Source organism: Pistacia vera, unplaced genomic scaffold, assembly GCF_008641045.1.
Source record: "Pistacia vera cultivar Batoury unplaced genomic scaffold, PisVer_v2 Contig180, whole genome shotgun sequence".
In the NCBI taxonomy this organism is placed as follows: Eukaryota; Viridiplantae; Streptophyta; class Magnoliopsida; order Sapindales; family Anacardiaceae; genus Pistacia; species Pistacia vera.
The window spans coordinates 1,008,164-1,036,160 of NW_022195899.1; the positions used below are offsets into that span (position 1 = coordinate 1,008,164).

A 27,997-nucleotide genomic window follows, 5' to 3' on the forward strand; every position below is an offset into this window, starting at 1 on the left:
AGTCAACGATAGCCATTTCTTTGGTCGTCACTAACGGCCAGATCGGTAAATTACCTACCTTTTCCGGTCGTCTCTGTGCCATTGTGACATACTTCGGCAATCATGGGTGGGTGAGAATGTTTTTGTTAATTTTTAAACTTTTTTTTTTCTAAGGGGTGTTTAATTAAATTAATAAATTTAAGGGATTTAAAAGTAATTAAAAAATAGAATAGTATTTCTCAAATAATAAAACAAACAAGTATTTTAGGAATAGAAGGGGAATATGGATAGGGATAACAAAAACAAACAAGATATCAATCAATTTGTGATTTCTGACTGTACTCTTACACCTATTAACCATATGTGATGAAATTTTATTGATTTGATCGGATGAATGGCGTGATATGATAAATTATACGTTGTACAATATGTGATAAGAGTTTTATTGACTTGACCTATAAATGATGTGCTACATTTATTGAAATGTACATTTATCGAGTTTAATATAACTTCGTAACTGAAGGATCGCGACCATGTTTGCATCGTGCTCTCTTCCTCTTCATCATCTCCATCTCCTTCCGGAAATGATTCATTGTCTCCTCACTGCGAGAAGCAAGATGGAGTTTGCAGACTTGAGAACATCCACAAACTGAAGTATGCAGTGCAGGTGCAGCAAATAAAGAGTAGAGTTTGATTTGGGTGAAATGGGTGTTGCATTTCTTTGTTTTAGCAGTCAATGCAACAAAATGCTATGCATGGATTGTTATGGATGAAATGTTGGAACTCCATTTCAGGGAAGAAGAAGAAGAAGAAGGAGGAGGAGGAGTGTTTATCCATGAAGGTTATTGCATGTTGCATCTGAATGTATAAAGTCCTATAAATATGTGAGATCATGCAAAATAACTGTAATGCACATGGCCAGCTAGTCTTCTTCTTCTTCTTGTTGTTTTCGATAAATGACAATTTTATTCTTATAAAGTAATGCCTTCACTGTTCATGTTCTGATGAAATAATTATTTATTTATTTATTTATAATTAAAGATGATTCCACGATGTTATCATAAATATAAGGGGTGTAATGGGCTAAGTCTAACAGCTTTTGGGCTTCTACTTAAAGCAGACCATGAGATAAATACGTACTATCAGAAGTCCAATTAGCTCAAAGCCATTGTCACATCCATGGAATTTTTGGGCCTTATAAACCCAATTAAACATTTACTCCCTCCTATAGTTTCATTTCACAACACGAAATTCGTCTTATAACAAAGCACCAACTTTGTAGCAAAAAAGGATAAATACGTAACAATGGTATCTCAACAATGCACAAAATAGCATTGCTAGGTGGGAAGCAAGTTATGAAATTTGTCTCAAATAATACCCTCAACATTTAACTAGTTAATGGGTTCTCTTCAATGATATTTAACCTCCAGATTCAATTAATATAATTATCTTAACTTATAATTGACCTTAAAAATATTACAAATCTCATAGTTTAACGACTATTTTGACATAAGAAATTTAAATATGGAGGGCTAAACTAAATGTGTAGTGTCTATGACATTTAAATGACTTAATGACGTTTATCACTTCTCCAAAACCAGAACCCAGTTGCCTCTTTTTATTTTATTTTCTAAAAAGCTAAGTCAGCAACACCAAACATGTTATTAAAACAATTATAAAACAAAAAACCATTACAATGTGATGAGTTATGATCACTTTCTGTAATAAAACCCTCTTATCCAGAGCTCCCTTTACTCTTTCTCTCTTCTCTTTCAAGGTAATCAACCATTTTCATATTCATTTTTACTTATCTTTGCTTTGTTTAATTGTTAGTTCTTTGAATCAACTGATTTCTTGATCTGGGTTGTGTTTTGTTTGATTAGTTTGTGCTCTCTATGTGAACTAATGAGTGAAAGACTTATGTTTATGCCTGAAAAATCACAACTTTACTAATTTCTGCTCTGAATTTATGTTCTTTAGCATACTCTACAAATGGCTTGTTCTGCGCTAGATGAAGTTTCAGATTCTGGGTCTTTTGTTAGACCTGCTTCAACATTTCGTAACTCTATTTCAAGAGACCCCAGTTCCCAGTTTCCTGCTGAATCCGGGCGGTATCTTTTGTATATTTGATATGCTTGTCCTTGGGCCTGTAGGTGCCTTTCATTCTTGAAGATTAAAGGACTTAAGAAAGCCATTACTTTCACGGTATGGTGTTACGTATTTAACAAGTTTGTTTACTAGTAAAACTCTATGTTATGATCATGTAAAGATTGTTTGTTGATTTGTTTTCGCAGTCGGTTAAACCGATATGGGAGAAAACAAAGGAAGGTGATGAACATAGAGGATGGGTTTTTCCGGCTATGAATTCGGAGGAACCAGGAGTTGAACCTGACCCTTTGAATGGAGCCAAAAGTATAAGAGATCTGTATGAGCTTGCAAGTACAAACTACTCCAGGAGGTTCACGGTTCCTGTATGCTGACTGTTTCCTTCTTTTGGTTTTTGTTTTCTATGCTTGAATTGTTCAAGTTGTGTGAATGATTTTGTTTTATAATAGGTTCTATGGGATAAGAAGCTGAAGACAATTGTTAATAATGAGAGTTCGGACATAATTCGCATGTTTAATACTGAATTCAATGATATATCGGAAAACCCTGCTCAGGATTTTTGTCTTGCTGACCTGTGAGATCAAATTGATGAGACTAATGAATGGATATATAATGGGATAAACAATGGTGTTTACAAATGTGGGTTTGCAACGAAGCAAGAGCCCTATGACGAAGTCAGGAATTTTCATCCTACTGTAGTATTCAGGTCTTAAAACCATTTTATTATTGATATCCTTATCATTTGCTATGCGGTCTAAGAAATCTTCATTGATCTGTTCTGCAGGCTGTGAAACAATTGTATGATTGCCTGTACAAATGTGAAGAGATACTTGGCAAGCAGTGATACATATGTGGAAACAGGTTGACTGAAACAGATATTCGGTTATTTGTCACCCTTATAAGATTTGATGAGGTATACATATTAGATTTCAGCATGTAATATACAAGTTTTCAGTTTTCTCGTCTGTTTTACCTTTTCACCGCATGATTTTTTTAGATAGCTTAGAGGTATGTTATTAGCTTTGAACCCTGGCTAGCATTAATGGAGATATATTCTAACAGTTGTAGAATCTGATTTTAAAGCTGAATTGGTCAGTGTTGGTGTTCGAAATAGGGTTTGTAGTAAAATCCACTTGTTCCAAATAGTGCAACAACATTTTGGTACATATCAAGATTACCGTGACCCACGAGAAATCATTGTAATACATGGTCCTTGCAAATATTCTTGAATTCCCTCATTTGCAATTTGGAATTGATGGTTGTAGATGGTTTCTTCGAAGTTTATTCTCTTTTTTCCCTTATACTGAACTAATTAGAGGGGCATATGTGAAAGCTTGCTGTAAAATATTAAAGTTTATGTTATATATTCATTTGGCTCATCCTTTTTCTTCCAATGATATGCCCAAAAGGTCTAGAGTAGTTTGGGCAGTGATGTTTGTGTTTTTCTGGCAAAGTCGGGACATGAGGTAATTGGTGTTCTCTTCCATTTTTTGGGTTGTTAAACAGTTGAGATTTCTACTTCCCCAAACATTCAAAAACATGAAAAGGACTGTCTATATTTCTGGATGTAAAGAGTGGTAAGGCTTACAGCTGAAAATGAGGCAGCTGCTAACATCTTACATCTCCTAAGCTCACAAAAACTATGGCCATGTAAAAGCAAACACCGAATCAGGATTTTTTAGCCAGTATCTCATTGCTTTCACTTATGCTTGGTTGAGTGCTTCCAAGCATTATGTAGTTAAATTGTTCTTATAATCTTAACTATTTGAGCTTGTTGTGATCACAGGTTTATGTAGTATACTTCAAGTGCAACAAGAAACTGTTACGAGAGTATCCAAATTTATTCAATTACACGAAAGACATATATCAGATCCCTGGCATGTCAAGCACAGTCAATATGCAACACATCAAACGACATTACTATGGAAGCCATCCTTTTATCAATCATTTTGGGATCATTCCTCGTGGCCGGGATATTGATTATTCATGCACTCATGACACAGAGAAGTTTTCTGCATAATCTATACACCAAGAATCCAGAATGTGTTATATAGCATCAATGAGGAATATTTCATGTGTCTTGGAAAAGTTGAGGTGTGTACATTCTGTTTGTGATGTTGTCATATTTTGTACTTATAAGTTGGTTTGTGCAAGACTGAAATAAACAGCTATCTTTTTTCTCCAGAATAAAATTGTTCTGATGAGCTTCGTTTTAGCATTTAGCCAAGTATGGGAAGGAGAATATAATTCTTTTATAATAAACTTGGTGCAAAATTTGAGATAGTGTTGGGATCCCACATTGAAAGGAAAAAGGGTGGGCATGTGGGTTATAAAGGCTTGGGCACCCTCCCTTGGCAAGCCGGTTTTCTAAGGAGAGTTCTACCCAAGCCCATGAAAGACCCATGGCCCAGCCCAAATTATTGAGTTATTGGAGTGGGTTCCTATCAGATAGGCTATGAGAAGAGAATCCTGATAAACTCTTTTAACTCATGGAAGAGCGATTCTTTGATTTCTGTATTTAGCCAAGTATGACTGCTAGTATCAGGAGAGGGTAAACTACTCCGGGCTCCCCCATGGTTTAGTAAAAGGGAGAGGAGATATTTTCTTCATCTGGGGGTTCATTTCATTCATTATGAACTAGAAAGTGTAAGACTGATTATTGAGGTCTTTAAAACTCGATACAAATGAATGAATGATCAATGCTACTGTGCATTGCTAATGAAAATAAATCTCCAAAAGGTGTTTTAAATGAAAATTTTAAGTAAACTTAGAGTTGATGTAAAGTAAAAAATACAATGTCTAAAGCTTCTTAAACTGAAAAATGTGTGGAATCTTGTGAGAAGGTGTAATTAAATTGTTCCCAATCATCTGACATTGAACTTGTTATGATCACAGGTTTATGCAATACTGCAACAAGAAACTCTTAAAATAGTATCCGAATTTGTTAAATCACCAAAAAATAAAAAATAAAATAACAGATATATATCAGATCGTCGGTGGCATAAAGAGCAGAGTCGATATGCAACACATTAATTACTATAGAAGTCATCTTACTATAAATCCTTATGGCATGTATCATTCATTCCCATAATTTGGTTTGTGGAGGACAGAAAAAGAGAGCTAGCCTTCTGCGGTAATAATTTAGGTGAACCAGATTTATGAATCACTCTAACTCTAACCCATCATTCAATAACAATAGATTTTTTATAAAATTATGTCACATTACTAATATTTAAATAATTTATAAACTACTTGCATATAGAAATATCCTCTAATATCATATATCTTAAAAACTAAAATAAAGAAATGCCTCAACTCTTCATGTTGAATATATATGTACATTTTGTCAAACTCAGAAAGAGCAGGAGAGAAGATGATGAAGTAAGCAACACAAAAACTTATGAAAAAGTATATGATGGATACTTCGATTCATCTTATGATGCATATACCTGTGCTTGTTATTTATTTATTTATTTATAATAAAGATATCATTAATGGGGTGTAGGTAATATTTGCCTCCAAATACAATGGGCTAAGTCTAATAGTTGCTCTGCTGTTATGTGAAACGGCCCATAAAAATACGGGCGCAGGCCGAATTAGGTTCAACCATACATGGTTGGTCAGATCCATGGACTTTTTGGGCCTGAAAAATTACTCTCTTACCATTGAAAGAGTTGTCTTTTTACGACTAACAAAGTAAAATGGTCATTTTCTGTTTTTTTGTGTGTGTTTAACATCTATATTATAAGTCAAACCAACAATATTTTTTAAAATGAATTTATTTGTAAAGTTATTGATGGGCTAAATGTGCAGTTGTAGTTATGACATCTAAATGACACACTTAATGACGTTGTCTTCGTACCAAAACATGAACCCAGTTGCCAATTTTGTTAAAGAGCTAAGTCAGCAAGGCCAAAAATGTCAAACTGTTAAAACACAAGCCTATTACAATATGTTATATGTATATGACGAGTTATGATCACTTTCTGTAAGAAAACCCACCTAGCCAGGACCTCCTTCACTCTTTCTCAATTCTCTTTCAAGGTGATTAACCATTTTCAGAATTTTTTTTTTTTTTACCAATCTTTGCTTCGTTTAATTGTTTAGTCCTTTAAATCAACTGGTTTCTTGATCTGGGTTTTGTTTTGTTTGACTAGTTTGTGCTCTCTATATGAACTAATTCGGCGAAAAACTTATATTTATTCATGAAAAATAAAAACTTTACTGATTTCTGATATAAATTTATGTTCTTTAGCATACTCTGCCAATGGCTCGTTCTGCGCTAGATGAAGTTTCAGATTCTGGGTCGTTTGTTAGAACTGCTTCAACATTTCGTAACTCTATTTCAAGAGACCCCAGTTCCCAGTTTCCTGCTGAATCCGGGAGGTATCATTTGTATATTTCATATGCTTGTCCTTGGGCCTGTAGGTGCCTTTCATTCTTGAAGATTAAAGGACTTGAGAAAGCTATTTCTTTCACGGTTTGTGAATCTTGCAATGTTATCGTAACGAGTTTGTTTGTTGGTAAAACTCTATGTTATGATCATGTAAAGATTGTTTGTTGATTTGTTTTCACAGTCGGTTAAACCGATATGGGAGAAAACAAAGGAAGGTGATGAACATAGAGGATGGGTTTTTCCGGCTACGAATTCGGAGGAACCAGGAGCTGAACTTGACCCTTTGAATGGAGCCAAAAGTATAAGAGATCTGTATGAGCTTGCAAGTACAAACTACTCCGGGAAGTTTACAGTTCCTGTATGTGGACTGTTTCCGTTCTTTTGGTTATTGTTTTCAATGTTTTAATTGTTCAATTTGTGTGAATGATTTTGTTTTATAATAGGTTCTATGGGATAAGAAGCTGAAGACGATTGTGAATAATGAGAGTTCGGAGATAATTCGCATGTTTAATACTGAATTCAATGATATAGCGGAAAACGCTGCTCTGGATTTTTATCCTGCTGACCTGCGACATCAAATTGATGAGACTAACGAATGGATATATAATAGGATAAACAATGGTGTTTACAAATGTGGGTTTGCAACAAAGCAGGAGCCCTATGACGAAGTAAGGAATTTTCATCCTACAGTAGTATTCAGGTCTTAAAACCATTTTATTATTGATATCTTAATCTTTTGCTATGCTGTCTAAAAATCTTCATTGATCTGTTCTGCAGGCTGTGAAACAATTGTATGATGCCCTGGACAAATGTGAAGCAATACTTGGCAAGCAGCGGTTCATATGTGGAAATAGGCTGACAGAAGCAGATATTCGGTTATTTGTCACCCTTATAAGATTTGATGAGGTATACATATTAGATTTCAGCATGTAATGTAACAGTTTAAATTTTCTCGTCTGGTTTGCCTTTTCACAGCATGATTTGTTTAGGCAGCTGAGTGGTATATTAATAACTTTGTACCCTGGCTAGCGTTATTGGAGATATATGCTAACAGTTGTATAATCTAATTTTAAGCTGAATTGGTTTGGTGTTCAAAATAGGATTTGTTGTAAAATCTACTTGTTCAAAATGGTGCAACAACATTGAGGTACATAACAAGATAACCGTGACTCATGAGAAATTGTTTATATATATGGTCATTAAAAATACTCTTGAGTTCCCTCATTTCATTTGCACTTTGGAATCGACGGTTGTAGATGGTTTCTTCGAATTTTATTATTATCTCTTTTCCCTGATACTGAACTACGTAGAGGAGCATATGTGAAAGCTTTGCTGTAATATATTAAAGTTTATGTTATATTCGTCTAGCTCATCCCTTATCTTCCAATGATATACCCAAATGTCTAGAGCAGTTTGGGCAGTGATATTTGTGTTATTCTGGCAAAGACGGGACATTAGGTAACCCGTAACTGGCATCCTCTTCTGTTTTCTGGCTTGTTAAACAGTACTGATTTCTACTTCCCCAAACACGCATAAGCATGAAAAGGGTTGCTTATATTTCTGGATGTAGAGACTGGAAAGGGTTGACACCTGAAATTGAGGCAGCTGCTAATATCTTACATCTCCTAAGTTCACAAAAACTACAAGCATGTAAAATAGAACAGCGAATCAGGATTTTTATCCCGCATCTTATTGCTTCACTTAGGCTTGGTTGAGTGCTTTCAGGCGTTATGTATTTAAATTGTTCTTATATCTTAACTATTTGAGCTTTTTGTGATCACAGGTTTATGTAGTTCACTTCAAGTGCAACAAGAAAGTGTTACGAGAGTATCCAAATTTGTTCAATTACACAAAAGACATATATCAGATCCCAGGCATGTCAAGCACAGTCAATATGCAACACATCAAACGACATTACTATGGAAGCCATCCTACGATCAATCCTTTTGGGATCATTCCTCGTGGCCCAGATATTGATTATGCACGTCCTCATGACAGAGAGAAATTTTCTGCATAATTTCTATACACTAAGAATCCAGAATGTGTTATATTGCATCAACGAGGAATATTTCATGTGTCTTGAAAAAGTTGAGGTGTGTACATTCTGTTGGTGATGTCGTCATATTGTGTACTTATAAGTTGGTTTGTGCAAGACAGAAATAAACAGGTAGCTTGTTTCTCCATAATAAATTTTTTCTGATGAATTTGCATGTAGATGGGAAAGCGAGTATGAATTCTAATTCTATTTTTTATGATGAACATGGTGCAAAATTGAGACAGACTAGGTTAAGAAAATCCTGATAAATTCTTTCAACTCATGGAAGAGTGGTTATTTCATAGTTGATTCCTATATTTAGGAAAAGTATGATTGTTAGTATCAGGAGCCCAGTAAATTAGTTGGGACTCCCATATGGTTTAGTAGAAAGGAGATTGTTAGTATCAGCAGCCCTGTGTGGTTTAGTAGAAAGGAGGAGATTTTATGTTCCATCTGGGATACGTCATTCATTATGAACTAGGCTGATTAGTGAGGTTTTAAAAACTTCTTACAAAGAACAATCAGCATCGCGTCGTAGCATTATTGATAACTAAAAACAAATTGAAAAAGCTACAGCTATACAAGGGAACACCGAGTCAGGATTTATTATTTGCTTCTCTTATGCTTGGTCCATCTGAGACCTTTCAACTGCTTCTAATATCTATTTGTAATTAAATTATTAAATTGTTCATCACAGCTTTATGCACTACACTTCAAAAAAGGCTCTAACTCTAACCCATCATTCGAAACTGGTTTTTAATAACAATAGAATTTGTATAAAATTATGTCACATTACTAATTTTTGAATCATTTATTTACTAGTTTTCTCTAAAGAATTATCCTATTCCTATCACTAAAACCAACATCATAATATTTAACACCCAACTCAGTTGGAGTAATGATTACAAGTCTATAAGTGGGTAGGTGTCTGCAAGTCCTTTCTTCCCTCCCATTGGCTGATAACTTAAGAAACATCCTCAAATTGTTTGGGGCATGAACAGATGTACGGATCCCCATTCACTTGTAGACAAAACTTGAATCTGCTGGGTTGGTGACACCTGTATCCTCTTTGTCTTGGGGTGATGTGGCAGCTCATGGATGGCGCAAATCTTTCCGAAACTCTGATTGGTGTTTGTTGATGTAAGCTTTCGTCGGCCATGATTTTTTAGGCATAACAAATATAAATAACACTTTATTGAAGAAACTCTAACATATTAGTAAAAACAAAATTAAAATTAGAAAGAAATTTAAATAAATACTAGGTAAACAAAATAAAGAAAGTAAATATGGATTCCTGGTAAATAAAGGAAAATAGGAATATAACATATATCTGGATTCCTGCTAAATAAAGGAAAAGATATATATATATATATGTTGTTGATGCGTGATTTTGATACTAACGACTTGAACGTGTAAAGTGCTAAGCTGTTTTCAGAAATTATACGTGATGATTAAGATTAGATACAAAGACTAAATAATAAATGAGATATATGATTTTTTAAGTGGTTCGGATGCCTAAAGCGAATCCTACATCCACTGTTTTTTTTATAAATGAGAGATTACAAGAGGTCGCGTATAGTGAATAGTGAGCAGAAATACAATAACTGAGTATTCATAGATAATATTAAGTTAGCCTCTTTCTAGTGAGTTATCTTTGCTCTGAAAATAAAGATTACAATCACAATGAGGGTTCAGGATCAGAATCCTGAAAATGAGAGGGGAAGTCCTCTATTTATAGTAGAAGAATTCAAGGTAATGATTACAAATCTACAAGTGGGTAGGTGCTGTTCAAGTCCTTCCTTGCCTCCCATTGGTGATAACTTAGGAAATATCCTCAAATTACCTAGGGCTTGGACAGGTGTATGGCCCTTTATCACTCATAGACAAAACATGAATCTACCAAGTTGATGACAGCCATATTCTTTCTATCATGGAGCGACGTGCCAACTCTTAGGCGATACAAAGCCTTCTTAAACTCTAATTGACGTAAGCTAACATCAGCCCTGATTTTTTAGGCATAACAGGAGCTTCTCAGTTCTTAAGGTTCAAAGATTGAATCTTGAGAACTTCATGATTATGCCGCGACTTGACCTGTCTTGAGCCACACTGTTACAAACGACGTGAGTCTGATAGTCTGACTCGACCAGCGAACTGAGTGTAGATCGTGACATGGGTCTTCGCGAATTACACAAGCAACCTGACATGATCGTTTCACAAAGGTCCAGCGACTTGGTCCAAATCATGATCAGTGCTATGAAAATGTATTTCGAACTCTACTTGTCATTCACGACTTTAAACACTTAGCTTGTCGTGTTTGTGCTCGCCAAATACAATATACAGAGCATCTGCTATCATATAGGGTTGGAAGTCCAAAGTTTTGCTCCTCTGCTGTCAATCAGGGTTACATCCAATCCTAAACCGAGCTCTCCTACTGTTAGCTCATCAAGGTTGTGCTCGTTGAATGCGATATATACAGCACTAGGGTTGTCAATCAAATTAGGGTTCGAAATACAATATAAGAATGACTAAAGCTTCCGAAAAAAAAAAAAAATGTGGAATCTTGTGAGGAGGTGTAACTCACATTTGCTTTGGCAAGTCATTCTCTAACTTACTTTACGGCTCACACAAAAGTTGTTTTTTGTTTTTTGTTTTTTTTTTTAAGCAAAATAACTGCCTCCTAATCCGAAAAGATTTAAAAATATTTTTCTTTTTTCTATTTTGTCAATAATAAAATAAGAGGATTATGTTCTAAATAAAAATATATATATGCTTTAATATAAAANTTTAGAATGAATATGTGAACGGCCATCCGATTTTAGAATAGTATTTTTATTTAGAGTAAACGACATATTCCCACCCAAGGTTTGATGAAATCCTAAGTTGGTATCCCAATTTCCATTTATTCTAGACTCCCACCTTTAAAATAACACTGTTAATAATTTTTTGGGTAGCGAGGGTGCAATTATCATAATGCCCTTAACCCTAAATTAATAAATTATGTTTTAACCCTTAAATTATTAAAATTATAAAATTAACCATCTTATTTTGAAATTACTTCAATTACACCCTCAGTGACTGCGCACCGTCTCGGTTTTCACCGGATTTGGGTTGTTTCCGATGGAGGCGAACCCCCTAGTCACCTCCACCACCTTCCCCATCGTCCATCGTCCAAAACCCCTCTAGTTCTCGACTCATTGGGCCCTCCAATCACTGACATCGTCAAGCTTAGGTTTTTGTCGTTCTTCGTTGGATTCCAATCGATTTCGGCGACAAAAATCCAATTGGACATCACCACTGCAACCAGCGTCTCCAAATTTACAAAACCCCTATGTCCTCAGCAACCGTTTAGTGGCCATTCGCTGGTGGAGACCGACGAAAACCAATCGCATGTGGCGGCTGTCGTGGCTGGTGATCGGCGAGTAATGAGGGATTGTGAAGGGTAAGGTTTTGTAAAGGGAAGGATGAGGGTTCAAATGGTGGTGACAAGGGTGATTTGGGTGGAAGAATGGCCGGAAAATAAACATCGACGGTGATGTTGGCTAATGTGCGCCGAAGCTTTGTTAGGGGCGGTGATCTGCTAATATGCGCCTCCTTTGCAAAATGACCAATTTACCCCTGAGCCGTTATATCTAACCATTTTTCATTATTTTAAGGGTGAGAATCTGGAATAAATGGAACTTGGAGTACGAAACTGGGATTGCGTCAACCCTTGGGTGGGAATATGTCATTTACTCTTTTATTTATAGCATAAGATAATTTAACAAACTGAATCCGATTAAACAGTACTTTGCATATCTTGTATTAGGATCGGTCCCCGAAAGCCACTATTGTTTATCTTGTAGGAGGATCATCAAGGGTAGAAAATGGGTAGGAGGGGAAGTTTGAAGTTAGAAATCTCATTCATGTCAAGCCAAAGACCGTCGACAGGGAGAATATCTTGAAATATTTTTGATCTCTCCTTGCCAAAATGTTTCAGCAGCTGGATTTACAAAGTCAGGGAAGTAGACTGGTCCAGGCCAAACATTGCCCAGATAAGGACACACATCATGTTTATAAAGATCAGCTTCATCCCCTATTGAAAGTTCCAGAGGTCTTATTCACACGATACCTGTGGAAAAAGGCGCCCCAGTAAGCTCATTGCAGTGACAGAATGAAATTTGTTGGTGAATAAGTGAATTGGGTGTCTAAAACCACATACCAGGATCCAGAATGAGCACATATTTCTGACCATTTTGGTGAAGTGTCTCTACAAATTTTGCATCAGGTCCACTGGAAAGTTGACAGGATCAAGAGTGAAATCCTTATATGCCTCCATGTAATCGATGTCTGTCCACATAACTTCGAGAGGAATACCAGCTTTTGCATAGCCAGCAACTACAGATCAATGTCAGACAGTTTTTGTAACCATATCGACACTGATGAATCTGCACATTTGGAAATAAAAAATGGTAACCAAATGAGTGAGTCTGTATAATTACTCAAGCAGTGAACAAAATTGAACCAAAACATGCACATTTACACATTATTAGTGCTTACCAAAGGACCAATATGGCATGGGGCAGGGCGGCCAATCAACTCTGGGTACTGTTGTATCACCGCATCCGGCGACGGTCCAGCAAAAAAATACAAATCAATGATGTCCGATAAACTTATAAGTTCCTATCACCATTATACTAACATCCATGCCATTACTGTTAAAGAGCAAAACACCATGAGTTGTGCCTTGAGGGGATCTCACATCAATGTAAAAAGGGTGAGAGCCATAGAGATTAAAATCAGGATTTAGAGCTCCTATGTAGCAATTCCACAAAGTTAGGGTGTCATTGGGCACCAACTTGAATGACTCTTTGTATGCTCCCCAAATCCATAAAGAGAAGAGGTTTGGTTCGGTTAATGGATGAAAGCTGAATGTATTGATCCTTAAACACCAAGAAGTGTCTGAATCTGAGTGTTGGGAGAGGTGTCAAAAAGGACTTCCCCAGAGGATCGCCGCCACACGGAGAAACCAAACGGGGTGGTGTTGTGAGGGTGAAGGCTAAGTCTGAGGTGGGCTCTGAGAGGCTGAAGTTCCCGGCTGGTTTACGGTGAGGTTAGATTGTTGGAAAAGAAGGGTGAGAAGATTGGCGGGGAATGATTGTTCTGGGATTTCCCATTTGGTGTTGGGAATCTGTTTTCTAACCTCAAACGCTCTTTAGTTCAAGCTGCAGACCAAAACACCATAATCATAAACATAAAGAACTCAATGCAGAACTCATAAAAGCGAACAAAAAAGAAATTCCCTACCTGGCAATGAGATTGAGATTCTGAATATCAGGTCCATAGAGAGATGATGGATGAGGCCAAGATGGGCAGCAAAGAGGAGTTGAAAGAGGAGTCAGAGTGACAGATTGAATAGAGTAACCATAGCCTCTACTTCATTTGCAGCTACATTGATTTTGGAACAAACAAATAAATGAAATCACAAAAACAAGAAGAAAAAAGATGAGAGGTAAACAAAAATGATGAACTTTTTGCACTCAACATTGTTTGTGATGAAGAACTAGTTCTTACCATTTTTTATACAGACACTGAACTAACTGAACAATTCTTCAATAATCCATATATTGAACGGAAAAATGTCCTTTTTAACATAATTATGTATAAACCCTGTTTGTTATAAAAAATTAAATCTTCCCATTCGTCAAGACAAACTAAAAATAATTACTTATTTAGATATAAATAATGGTATTTTGTCTTGATATCATAACCAATCTTAGAATGAATATGTGAACGGCCATCCGATTTAGAATAGTTTTTATATTCACTCTTTAATTATAATACATAATATAAAAATTAATCATCAAAATAAAATTAAAACTTAACCTCACTCCTCACTCCTCAGCAATGATTAGGAACTTGGCTCGACCTGGCCTGTTGAACTAGTTCAACCTTGACTCGTCGCCTATACCGGGTCGAGTAACAAAATTTTCTATTCATTCAAAACCCTAGAAATTAGGACATCAATCCGTGAAGAATTGAAGGCTAGAATGTTAGGGATTTTGAAGAGGAATGGCTAGTGAGTGGAATGGTGGTAGTGGCGTCAATTTTCGGTGAGTGAATCGACCGAAAATCGCAAAACAATATCGTAGGAAAAAGCTCCCTGTTGCCGATGATTAGGGAGGCGAACGGGGGAGGGGTGAGATGAGTTTTTGTCAGGAGGCTAAGGGGAGTATTTTCGTGGTGATGGGGAGTGTTTTCATCGCTGGAAATAGGCTTTATTTGCCGATGGCAACGATGGTGTTTATAGTATTTTTGTAAGATTTCAAACCTATGGAGACTTAAAATAATTTTTAGAGGTGATTCGGTTATATTTCAAACCTTTAGACGCAGGATTGACATGTCGGTCAAACTAGTTAAACTGCTCCACCCATGACCCAATGGCCTAGCCGGGTCACTGCACAGGTTGGGTTTATAATCACTGCTTTCTCAGTGAGTGTTTTATCTTTAAAAGGTATCAAATACTAGAACGTCAAATATACCTTTTTTGTGTTGAGTTGAAGAACGCTTTTGTTGGTAAAAAAGTAAATATATGTAAACTGTTAGCAAATCAAAACCATAAGGTTAAAACGCTATTTCTATTCCTTGAACACTCATAGACATGAGAACTATATGCACGTAAAATCGAACACCGAATCAAGATTTGGTTGGTTGAGTGCTTTCAAGCCTTATGGAACTTGTAATATCTTATTTGTAGTTAAATTGTTCTTATAATATCAATCATCTCAGCTTGTTATGATCACAGGTTATATACAATACACTTGAAATTATTAGGAAAACTCAATAACATACTACTGTGAACTATCCTAAGATTTTTAGGAATTTATACACAATACTAAGTGAATATTATTCGGAATTCAGATTTATTACTAATCTTCAATAAGATATATTGTACATCTGCTAATTGCAGTAATTGTATGCCAATAATGTCCGCTCTTTTAAGAGATTTTTGATGAATTGTTGAGTTTCAGTTCCAACATGAACTCTTTCCCAATCAGCAGTGATTCTTCCGAGATTTCTACTGTAAGAACATTGTTCCCACTTGCCTTAATAACCGAGTTCTCAATCAGCTCTGTTCCTGTCGTAATCTTCACATTATACCCTTTCATTTTCTCTACATTTTCTAGTCCTATAAAAGTCACTTTGTTTATGATCCACCTTTGACTCAAGGCGAAGTTGCCGTTCAGAACTTCTGATCTAACTGTAACATTGTCCTTTACCATTCCACCATAAAATCTCACCAAACTCCACTTACCTTCCTCTTCTCCCATGCCCACTTCTTCTCCATCATCCAAGAAAACTTCTCCTGTGCTATTTTCCTTGCTGCTGATAGCCACCAAGAGTTCAAATGGCGTCTTCCTGGCTTCTTTAGTTGTCATGGCCTCTCCTTGCAAGGCCAAAATATTACCTTCTCGAACATGCACATTTATGTGATCAGATGGTGCTGAAAGAGTCACTTGCTTTCCTAGATTTACACTCACCGAATTTGAATAGTTGAAGAGATCAAACCAATTTCCTGCAGGGAAATATGCGTCAACGGAAACTGCTCCTTGCTTTAGCACAGGTGACACCATGACACCTTTTCCAATCAGAAACTGTGTATTGATTCCATAAGTTTCGGTATCTTGAGGGAATGAGAAGAAAAGGGGTCTTACAATAGGAGTCCCTATTGTGTGTGCCTCATACATTAATGTGTAGAAGTAAGGGAGTAGCCTGTATCGTAGCCCAAGCACCTTCCTTGCTGTTGCAGCAACTGAATCCCAAAGATACAGCTCTTGACGCGCTTTAGACTTATCAGAGTGATCTCTTGCAAATGGGTAAAAGGCACCTAACTGCATTTGGAAAATTCACACAATTTTAGAGACACAAAAAACTAAATGTACAAATCCAATCTCCAAAATTCTGAAAATTGGTTTTACCTGAATCCAACGCCGGCAGAGTTCTTCAGTTGTGTCTCTAGAAAAGCCACAAATATCAGCTCCAACCATTGGAATCCCAAAGAGTCCAAAATTTAAAATGGCTGGAATTGTGTATGCCAAATCATCCCATGTTGCAGCATTATCTCCAGTCCAATGAGCTGTGTACTTTCCGGAGCTTACGAAAGTTGATCTAGTGAGTATAAATGGCCTTTTACCAGTAACATTGATCAAGGCAGCATGAGTAGCTTTGGCTTCCCGGAGTCCATAAAGGTTATGCGAATTATATTCTGTGATGTTTCCAAAATGCAGAGCAGTTGCTGGAACAGTATTTTTGTTAATTGGTCCCCGAAAGCCACTATTGTTTATCTTGTAGGGAGGATCATCAAGGGTAGAAAATTGGGTAGGAGGGGAAGTTATGAAGTTAGAAATCTCATTCATGTCAAGCCAAAGACCGTCGACAGGGAGAATATCTTGAAATATTTTGATCTCTCCTTGCCAAAATGTTTCAGCAGCTGGATTTACAAAGTCAGGGAAGTAGACTGGTCCAGGCCAAACATTGCCCAGATAAGGAACACCATCATGTTTTATAAAGATATCAGCTTCCATCCCTCTATTGAAAGTTCCAGAGGTCTTATTCACACTGATACCTGTGGAAAAAGGCGCCCCAGTAAGCTCATTGCAGTGACAGAATGAAATTTGTTTTGGTGAATAAGTGAATTGGGTGTCTAAGACCACATACCAGGATCCAGAATGAGCACATATTTCTGACCATTTTGGTGAAGTGTCTCTACAAATTTTTGCATCAGGTCCACTGGAAAGTTGACAGGATCAAGAGTGAAATCCTTATATGCCTCCATGTAATCGATGTCTGTCCACATAACTTCGAGAGGAATACCAGCTTTTGCATAGCCAGCAACTACAGACTCAATGTCAGACACGTTTTTGTAACCATATCGACACTGATGAAATCCTGCACATTTGGAAATAAAAAATGGTAACCAAATGAGTGAGTCTGATATAATTACTCAAGCAGTGAACAAAATTGAACCAAAACATGCACATTTACACATTATTTAGTGCTTACCAAAGGACCAATATGGCATAGGGGCAGGCCGGCCAATCAACTCTGTGTACTGTTGTATCACCGCATCCGGCGACGGTCCAGCAAAAAAATACAAATCAATGATGCCTCCGATAACCTTATAAGTTATCCTATCACCATTATACTCAACATCCATGCCATTACTGTTAAAGAGCAAAACACCATGAGTTGTGCCTTGAGGGGATCTCACATCAATGTAAAAAGGGTGAGAGCCATAGAGATTAAAATCAGGATTTAGAGCTCCTATGTCAGCATTCCACAAAGTTAGGGTGTCATTGGGCACCAACTTGAATGACCTCTTTGTATGCTCCCCAAATCCATAAAGAGAAGAGTTTTGGTTCGGTAATATGGATGAAAGCTGAATGTATTGATCCTTAAACACCAAGAAAGTGTCTGAATCTGAAGTGTTGGGAGAGGTGTCAAAAGGACTTCCCCAGAGGATCGCCGCCACACGGAGAAACCAAACGGGGTGGTGTTGTAGAGTGTGAGGCTAAGTCTGAGGTGGGCTCGAGAGGCTGAAGTTCCCCGGCTGGTTTACTGGTGAGTTTAGATTGGTTTCTGGAAAGAGGTGAGAAGATTGGCGGGGAATGATTGTTCTGGGATTCCCATCTTTGGTGTTGGGAATCTGTTATTCTACCCTCAAACGCTCTTTAGTTTCAAAGCTGCAGACAAAAACACCATAATCATAAACATAAAGAACTCAATGCAGAACTCATAAGGCAAACAAAAAGAAATTCCCTACCTGGCAATGAGATTGAGATTCTGAATATCAGTCCATAGAGAGATGATTCTGGATGAGGCCAAGATGGGCAGTCAAAAGGAGTTGAAAGAGGAGTCAGAGTGACAGATTGAATAGAGTAACCATAGCCTACTACTACATTTGCAGCTACATATGATTTTGGACAAACAAATAATTGAAATCACAAAAACAAGAAAAAGATGATGAGGTAAAACAAAAATGATGAACTTTTTGCACTCAACATTGTTTTTGTGATGAAGAACTAGTTCTTACCATGTTTTTATACAGACACTGAACTAACTGCTAACAATTTTTCTTCAATAATCCATTAATTGAACGGAAAAATGTCCTTTTTAACATAATTGTTATAAACCCTGTTTGTTATAAAAAATTAAATCTTCTCCATTACGTCTCAAACATAACAAATAATTACTCTTATGATATATAAAATAATGGTATTATTGTCTGATATCATACCAATCTTAGAATGAATATGTGAACGGCCATCCGATTTTAGAATAGTATTTTTTATTAGGTAAACGACATATTCCCACCCAAGTTTGATGAAATCCTAAGTTGGTATCCCAATTTCCATTTATTCTAGACTCCCACCTTTAAAATAACACTGTTAATAATTTTTTGGGTAGCGAGGGTGCAATTATCATAATGCCCTTAACCCTAAATTATAAATTATTGTTTAACCCTTAAATTATTAAAATTATAAAATTAACCATCTTATTTTGAATTACTTCATTACACCCTCAGTGACTGCGCACCGTCTCGGTTTTCACCGGATTTGGGTTGTTTCCGATGGAGGCGAACCCCTAGTCACCTCCACCACCTTCCCCATCGTCCTCGTCCAAAACCCCTCTAGTTCTCGACTCATTGGGCCCTCCAATCACGACATCGTCAAGCTTAGGTTTTTGTCGTTCTTCGTTGATTCCAATCGATTTCGGCGACAAAAATCCAATGGACATCACCACTGCAACCAGCGTCTCCAAATTTACAAAACCCCTATGTCCTCAGCAACCGTTTAGTGGCCATTCGCTGGTGGAGACCGACGAAAACCAATCGCATGTGCGGCTGTCGTGGCTGGTGATCGGCGAGTAATGGGTTGTGAAGGGTAAGGTTTTGTAAAGGGAAGGATGAGGGTCAAATGGTGGTGACAAGTGATTTGGGTGGAAGAATGGCCGGAAATACATCGACGGTGATGTTGGCTAATGTGCGCCGAAGCTTTGTTAGGGGCGGTGATCTGCTATATGCGCCTCCTTTGCAAAATGACCAATTTACCCCTGAGCCTTATATCTACCATTTTTCATTATTTTAAGGGTGAGAATCTGGAATAAATGGAACTTGGAGTACGAAACTGGGATTGCGTCAACCCTTGGGAGTGGGCATATGTCATTTACTCTTTTATTTATAGCATAAGATAATTTAACAAACTGAATCCGATTAAACAGTACTTTGCATATCTTGTATTAGGATCCTGTCCCAATAGATTAATTTATCTTAAATAAACTTATTAAATATAATGTCTTTGTAACACATTTCAATAGTTCACTGGTTACGCAAGACTGCTTCAGCCCTAGGTCCATCAGCTCAGTTTCCATGACTGAAATGTGTTGTAGAAGTCAGTCAATGTTGACAGGTTGAATGGAGTACCCATACCCTAATGCTTCTCCAAGTACACAAGATTGTGGAACAAAAATGTAACTCAAAATGATGATTCAGAAATGCTCTAACCATTATTTGTATCAACTTTCTTCCATTTTTATTAACAAAATAACTCTGCCTTCAACATTTTTTCACCTTCCACATCCGAGACTTGGACCATCTTTTTGTCTTAAAAGACAATGATCTCCCACTTGTCAGGAGTATTTATTGTCTGTTACAAAATTAGCCTTAAGTCGAGGATATTACTACGGTTTTATACCGTCAACTCAAAGGTTTACAGTATTGAATGACACACATACCTCCTACTCATAGCGCTCTTAACACCACTATTTTAAAAGCCGGGCCGGACCAGACCGGTCGGTTCAACTGGTTGGACCGTGAACCGGTCACATGTCTGGTTCGGTTTACTCTTAAACCCGTTATAAGTATTAAGCTTTTTTAAACCGGTTGAAAATCGTATAATATAAGTGAACCGTCGGTCCAACCGGACCGGCAAAAAAACCGGTCCATACTTTTAATCCCTAATACGCGCCCATCGTCTTCTCTCACGCAGCCCATTCTTCTCTTCTTCTCAGTTCTCTGTCACTCATTGTCGATTCGTCGCAGCCTTTCTTCTCTTCTTCTCTGTCACGCAGCGTCGCAGCCCCTTCTCATCTTCTTCGCTGGATTTCCATGATAACGCACTCCCCTTCTCCCTTGCTTGATGACGGCAAGACCTCCCTTGCTGGATTTCAGTGACGATGCACCTCCCTTCTCCCTTGCTCGACGACGGCAGCACCTCCCTCGTTGGATTTCGGCAGCGATGCACCTCCCTTCTCCCTTGCTCGACGAAGGCAACATCTCACTCATTGGATTTCGGCGACGATGCACCTCCCTTCTCCCTTGCACGACGACGACGGACGACGATGCCTCCCTCCTTCGTTGGAATCGACGACGACAACACTCTCTTTTGTAAAGATATTTCCACTTTTTTTTTTTTTTTTTAATGAATCTATTGCTTTCATGCTTTGATGGATAATTTGTTCACTGAATTGGATAATTTGACTGCTCATTTTAATTTAATGCACCATCCAAATGCATTTATGTGAATCAGTGACATCCATTCAACTAATGAACAAGTCAGTTTTTTAACTAATTTTCCCTTTTCATTTGGATTAACATTCATTCTACCAAGCAATACATACACATAACACAAATGTTATCTTGTTGTATTTTGTTTTTAGTGTTTTACAAAATTCAAATGCGAACAAAAATTTTGATAGTTGCAGTGTTGGGTGTGAGTGTGAGAGAGAGAAAGGTTGGTTCTTCAATTGTTTTGAAATTCTTGCAAATTAATCCCTTTGCATTTAAGTTAACACCAAAGAAACCCTTATAATAACATATCATTTATTAAGTTCGACGGTTTTCTTAAAAATATGCTGACATCAATATGACGTGTGATGATGTCATCGGTCCAACCGATGGTTCAACCGGTTGGACCGGTTGAACCGTGACTCGGCTATCAGAGCGGGTTGCTCTCCGGTTTGGTTTTTAAAACAATGCTTAACACTACAAAATTTGGCCATTTTTACATTCAAAATATGGCACTAATTGATAGATGCTATTTGTGAGGATGATTGAGAGTAGGTATTTTTCAAAGAAAAGTTTTTAGNTTTCTTCCATTTTTATTAACAAAATAACTCCGCCTTAACATTTTTTCACCTTCCAGATCCGAAACTTGGACATCTTTTTGTCTTAAAAGACAATGATCTGCCACTTCTTGGGAGTATTTATTGTCTGTTACAAAATTAGCCTTAAGTCAAGGATATTACTACGGTTTTATACCGTCAACTCAAAGGTTTACATTATTGAATGACACACATACCTCCTACTCATAGCGCTCTTAACACTACAGATTTTGGCCATTTTTACATTCAAAATATGGCACTAATTGATAGATGTTATTTGTGAGGATTATTGAGAGTAGGTATTTTTCAAAGAAAAGTTTTTAGTTATCAATATATGTAGTTAATTACCCTAATTTTTTAGTTATTAATATATCTAGAATGTAGTAATGAATATAAGTTCGTTATGCAATCAAAATATGGTACCAAAAGTAGGTAAGGCTATAATAGGACCCTAAAATGGGAGATACATAAATTGAACTGAAGCAGCTTAACATAATAGTAAAAGGATCTCTAATGTTTTCACTTCACAAAACATACACAACTCTCATTCGACTCCAAAAAGAAGCTTCGCAACTCACTTGCAATATCCTTTCAAGGTGAATTTCATTACACTTTCTTAGTTGGTATCTGGGTTCCTTTGTATTCTCAATATTTATCATAATCTTTGGTGGGTTCTCTTTTAATTGATCTATCATGCTCTCCCTTGTTAGAATCCTGATAGATTTCTAATGTTCTCTTTGCAATTGATTGTTTGTTGTTTTGCTTAGTGGTTTTGGCTCTTAATTGTCTGCTGGGTTTCTCTTAGTTGAGTTCAAATATCTAAATACGTGTATTTAGTGATCGTTGACTGAATACTCTGTGGCTGCACATGGATATTTATATTTAAAAATGGAGAAGTTATATGTTAATTACTCAAAATGATAGTTTTTGATGCTATTTCTGAAGAGAATCTGCTGGTGTTTCCCTATTATATGCATATTGTAGATCTCATTTGATGAGGTGCTTGTTAATGTGCCTCTAGTTTCTAACTCTTCTAAATAGTAGTTAGGCAACTGCCACAAATGTAGAGGTACTCATCAGTAGGCTATTAGCTCTCAGAAGCCGTAAAAAATTGATGTTTGAATTACAAGCAGTGTCTTTCTGAGGAACGGTTGACAGATATGAGGGAATGTAGGAATAGTTTCATACTTGTATAAGTACAATTATAAGGTGTATAAGTACAATAGTAAGGTGTATAAGTACAATAGTAAGGTGTTCAAGCTGGAATGCAAAGTTTCTTCTCCATATGATTGATTATATGACCTCCATGAAACTCTGTCATAACTAGATACACTTACCTAGCTTACTAAATAAATTTCTGTATTTCACCCTTGTGATTCTTTGCTCCCCTGATGACTCACTTGAAGTCTCTCCTAACCTTCTGTGAGTTAAGTTTTCTTTTGTTTATTTTAATTAATGTAATTATCTTATGGTCTGTTTGTATCCTAATATTACCTACTGGTTTGTCTGCTAGACTTTCTGGCACTGATGGTTAGAAATTGCTAAAGTGGCTAAAAGTGTGATTTTTTTTTCTGGTAATCATGATCTAGTGATAGTAAGAAGATATACTAATTCTGCAATTAATCTTCAGCAGACTATTCGAATGGCTCGGTCCTCAATAGAAGAGATTTCTGAGTCTGGTGCTTTTGCCAGATCTCCCTCAACATTCCGTAATGTTATTTCAAGAGATCCAAATACTCCTTTCCCTGCAGAATCTGGAAGATATCATCTGTACATTGCATATGGTTGTCCATGGGCGTGCAGGTGTCTTTCAATCTTGAAAATCAAAGGCCTTGGCAGAGCAATCTCTTTCACAGTAAATATTTTGACTGTCAAAAATAGTTATGTTGTTTTGAACTGTCAGTTCTCATATTTTTCCATCTATTGCAAGGTAGTCAAATCCAAATGGGAAAGAACAAGCAAGAATGATGAGCATATTGGATGGGTATTTCCAGTTTCAGAAACCAAAGAACCTGGAGCCGAGCCTGACCCTTTGAATGGAGCCTGACCCTTTGAATGGAGCAAGAAGCATAAGGGAACTATATGAGATTGCAAGCAAAAATTACAGTGGAAAATACTCAGTTCCTGTATATAACATTCATTTAAAGTGGCTCACATGTTTGAATCTCACAAATTAACTGATGCATTCCTTTTTTTTGTCAGGTTCTATGGGATCAAAAACTCAAAACAATTGTGAACAATGAGAGTTCAGAGATAATCCGGATGTTTAATTCTGAATTCAATGATATAGCAGAGAATGCAGCTCTGGACCTTTATCCTCTTCATTTGCAATCCCATATTGATGAGGTTAATCAATGGATATATGCTGGAATAAACAACGGTGTTTATAAATGTGGCTTTGCTAAGAAGCAAGGCCCTTATGAGGAGGTATTGCTTCTACTATTTCCATCTTTAAAGAACAAATTATGCTTGTGCTATCTGATGAACTAGTGTTAATCTTCCTCTTGCAGGCTGTGAAAAACTTGTATGATACCTTGGACAAATGCGAGGAGATTCTTGATAAGCAACGATATATATGTGGAAACTCTCTGTCTGAGTCCGACATCCGCTTGTTTGTCACTCTAATAAGATTTGATGAGGTATGAACACTCGCCTTTCTCTGCATGTACCGTCGAGACTCTGTAAATGTGCTGGATATAATATCCATAAACATAACAGTGTTCAAGTTTATACTATAGGTTTATGCGGTTCACTTAAAGTGCAACAAGAAGCTGATCCGAGAGTACCCGAATCTGTTCAATTACACCAAAGACGTTTTCCAAATCCCCGGGATGAGCGGCACTGTGAACATGGAACACATTAAGAGGCATTATTACGGAAGCCATCCTTCCATGGATCCATTGGGAATTATTCCTGTTGGCCCTAACATTGACTACTCTACTCCTCATCACAGAGAGAGGTTTTCTACTTGAATTGCAGCATTCTGTCAACCATATTTATTGATATGAAGTCAGTTTTATTACACTGAATTTTCCATAAAATAACAGGAATGAACAAACACAAGACAACCCAGTTGAGAATTTGAAAAATATGGCACATGATATTGATAAAAATATTATTTAAACAGTTTAATTAAAGATTACAATGACTTTGTTGGACAAAAGGGTAATTTGTTAGGAGGTATGAGAAGAGATACAGACAGAGAGAGAGAGCTGGGCTTGCTGGCACTGAGATCGTTTGAGTGCGGTTCCACCGCTCGCACACAAGCTTCGCACCGCCTCCGACTCCTCCGGGCACGCCTCCGACACCAGGCACTGCACCAGCGCACGGTTCAGGTGCCGACACGCCGAATCGCGCGTCCGAGATGATGATCCAACACGCTTATGGCACTCGCAGAGCGCCTTCTGCAGCCTCTCGCACCCGCCCATCGTCGCTTCCCCTTGCATCGACGGGCTCTGTTCAAAGATCCAATAAATTGATTAAACAAAATATTGATTCAATTCGAATCAAATTTTACCATAAACCGGGTTTAATTCTATAGCGTTGTAATTAAATTTCTATTTAAAACAAAATTCTTTTAAAGTAAAATTACTTGTTTTTTTAACAAATAATCACAATTTTATCAAACAGGTAATTCAATATAATTATATTAAACCTTTAACAATATAAATAACATCAACAACTTGACCAATAGATTCAATGAAGAGGCAATTAAGTNGACTCCTCCGGGCACGCCTCCGACACCAGGCACTGCACCAGCGCACGGTTCAGGTGCCGACACGCCGAATCGCGCGTCCGAGATGATGATCCAACACGCTTATGGCACTCGCAGAGCGCCTTCTGCAGCCTCTCGCACCCGCCCATCGTCGCTTCCCCTTGCATCGACGGGCTCTGTTCAAAGATCCAATAAATTGATTAAACAAAATATTGATTCAATTCGAATCAAATTTGACCATAAACCGGGTTTAATTCTATAGCGTTGTAATTAAATTTCTATTTAAAACAAAATTCTTTTAAAGTAAAATTACTTTTTTTTTAACAAGTAATCACAATTTTATCAAACAGGTAATTCAATATAATTATATTAAACCTTTAACAATATAAATAACATCAACAACTTGACCAATAGATTCAATGAAGAGGCAATTAAGTTAAACCAACGCTGAGGTTAAGTATACATAAACAAACACATGGCTATGAAATCCATTCTATCGTCATCAATTATCAAAATTGAAGATTAATTAAATAAATATTTTATTAAATTATTCTTAATTTCCTACTTCTACTTATTTTTTATGTATTATTAAATATTAATGTATGTCGGTGTTCAAAAATTCCAATCAAATTATATAAACAACCTAATTAAATTATTGTTCATCACCACCTAATCTCATCAAATTCACTTGTCTGTGTCACATTTTTTATATATATATATAACAAAATAGAATCATTTCAGAATGAATTATTTTATGTTTGCTAAAGAATTCAAAAGTTACAGTATTATTTTATGTTTGCATTATTTTATGTTTGCGTAAGAATCCAAAAGTTAGTAGTCATTTTATACCTCACGTCTCTCCCCCAAAAAGATAAAATAAGCTCATCTCAATAACCCAAACCAACTTATCGTTCTCATTTAATAAAACAAATCAATGAAGAAACTTCATCTGTTCTTTATCTCCACTCCTGGAATAGGCAATCTTGTTCCACTTGTTGAGTTTGCTCAACTTGTAACCCAACACCACCCTCAGTTTACTGCCACCATTCTCACCATCACCGTTCCTGAACGACCCATTGTCAACGCTTACATCAACTCACGTGGCGCCTCCCTCGCCGCTGATCGTCATCTTCACGACGTCAATTTCCTTCATCTCCCGCCCGTGGGCCCTCTTTCACCCGATGAATACCAGTCTTCTTTAGGGTACCTGTGTGTTTACATAGAGAAGCATAAACTCCACGTGAAGCATGCAATCGAAAAGATCATGACAACTGAGTCTGACTCGGTTGCTGGGTTCTTTGTCGACATGTTTTGTACCTCTATGATTGATGTTGCTAATGAATTGGGTATTCCTTGTTATATTTACTTCGCTTCTCCTGCGAGTTTTTTAGGGTTCATGCTTCATTTTCCAACCCTAGACAAGCAACTCGCAACTGAATTTGTTGACTCGGATACTGAGTTGATTGTTCCTAAAGACTCAACGACTGAGTTGGTTATTCCGAGTTTTGTCAATCCATTGCCTCCTCTTATCTTACCAACAACAAGTCTGAAAAGGAAAAAGGATGGGTATTTTTGGTATTTGTATCATGGGCGAAGGTATATGGAAGCCAAGGGTATAGTTGTCAATACATTTCGTGAACTCGAGCCTTATGCAATTGACTCGGTTTCTATAAGAGGATTACCACCGGTTTACCCGATTGGACCGGTTCTGGACCTTGCTGGTCCGGCAGAATGGCATCCAGACCGACCCAATCAAGAAAATATCATGAAATGGCTGGATAATCAACCTCCGTCATCGGTTGTATTTTTGTGCTTTGGAAGTATGGGGAGCCTGAAGTTAGCCCAGTTGAAAGAAATTGCGATTGGATTGGATCGGGCAAGATTTCGGTTTTTATGGGCAATCCGCGAAGCACCCAAAAGCACAATACACCTCCCGGATGATTACACGAATCTGGAAAGAATACTGCCGGATGGGTTCTTAAATCGAACGGCTGGGATGGGACTGGTGTGCGGATGGGTACCACAAGTGACAATTTTGTCCCACAAGGCGATTGGGGGGTTTGTATCACATTGCGGGTGGAATTCGATACTAGAAAGTATATGGTATGGTGTACCGATCGCCACGTGGCCAGTGTATGCTGAGCAACAAATGAACGCATTCGAATTGGTAAAGGAATTGGGATTAGCGGTTGAGATTAGATTGGATTACAGGGAAGGTAGTGATCTAGTGTCGGCGGAAGAATTGGAAAAAGGATTGGGAAGTTTGATGGACGGTGATAGTGAAGTGAGGAGAAAAGTGAAGGAAATGCAAGAGAAGAGTAGGAGAAGTTTGATGGAGAATGGATCATCATCATCATCATCATATAAATCATTAAAATCATTGATTGATGAATTACTAGTCAATATTTGAGGCTAAGTGGCTTTACTTGACTTTTGTATGATGAAATAAAACGAAATTGTCTCTTCGTCTGAAAGATATTTTCAATTTTAAAAAAGTATATGGCATAAATAATTAAAACCTTTCAAAGAGGTGGAAGTGGAACCCATTTATTTTTAACATCTTTCCAATAATTGCATAATTCAACTTCTTTTTTACGGCCCGACAAAAAATATAAGCTAGGTGTACAAA

General features: G+C 37.1%; 5 protein-coding genes and 2 pseudogenes across 5 annotated transcripts; 4 read left to right on the plus strand and 3 right to left on the minus strand.

The window, feature by feature from the left end:
• Positions 1-1,968: 1,968 nt before the first annotated feature.
• On the plus strand, positions 1,969-4,284 carry LOC116126599 (annotated as a pseudogene).
• A 1,703-nt stretch (positions 4,285-5,987) lies between these two features.
• LOC116126569 (glutathionyl-hydroquinone reductase YqjG-like) lies at positions 5,988-8,643 on the plus strand. Its single transcript, XM_031412243.1, has 6 exons — positions 5,988-6,129; positions 6,341-6,565; positions 6,663-6,839; positions 6,925-7,149; positions 7,259-7,387; positions 8,265-8,643. The coding sequence occupies exons 1-6, from the start codon at positions 6,061-6,063 to the stop codon at positions 8,496-8,498; spliced, it is 1,059 nt and encodes a 352-aa protein (XP_031268103.1). The 5' UTR covers positions 5,988-6,060; the 3' UTR covers positions 8,499-8,643.
• A 3,723-nt stretch (positions 8,644-12,366) lies between these two features.
• On the minus strand, positions 12,367-13,836 carry LOC116126556 (annotated as a pseudogene).
• Positions 13,837-15,432: 1,596 nt separating this feature from the next.
• On the minus strand, positions 15,433-19,289 carry LOC116126557 (alpha-glucosidase-like). The gene is given in 9 exon segments (XM_031412230.1): positions 15,433-16,384; positions 16,472-17,118; positions 17,211-17,441; positions 17,556-17,999; positions 18,002-18,175; positions 18,178-18,210; positions 18,213-18,221; positions 18,316-18,459; positions 19,145-19,289. Coding segments are annotated over 9 exon segments (2,721 nt in total). The 3' UTR covers positions 15,433-15,490.
• Positions 19,290-22,151: 2,862 nt separating this feature from the next.
• On the plus strand, positions 22,152-24,777 carry LOC116126506 (glutathionyl-hydroquinone reductase YqjG-like). Its single transcript, XM_031412177.1, is given in 7 exon segments — positions 22,152-22,249; positions 23,284-23,508; positions 23,584-23,673; positions 23,675-23,779; positions 23,856-24,080; positions 24,164-24,292; positions 24,392-24,777. Coding segments are annotated over 6 exon segments (996 nt in total). The 5' UTR covers positions 22,152-22,249; positions 23,284-23,295; the 3' UTR covers positions 24,626-24,777.
• On the minus strand, positions 24,732-25,158 carry LOC116126507. The gene has a single exon (XM_031412179.1). It carries the CDS (start codon positions 25,097-25,099, stop codon positions 24,827-24,829), a length of 273 nt encoding a protein of 90 aa, XP_031268039.1. The 5' UTR covers positions 25,100-25,158; the 3' UTR covers positions 24,732-24,826.
• A 1,045-nt stretch (positions 25,159-26,203) lies between these two features.
• LOC116126505 (UDP-glycosyltransferase 43-like) lies at positions 26,204-27,997 on the plus strand. Its single transcript, XM_031412176.1, has one exon. The coding sequence runs from the start codon at positions 26,303-26,305 to the stop codon at positions 27,776-27,778; it is 1,476 nt and encodes a 491-aa protein (XP_031268036.1). The 5' UTR covers positions 26,204-26,302; the 3' UTR covers positions 27,779-27,997.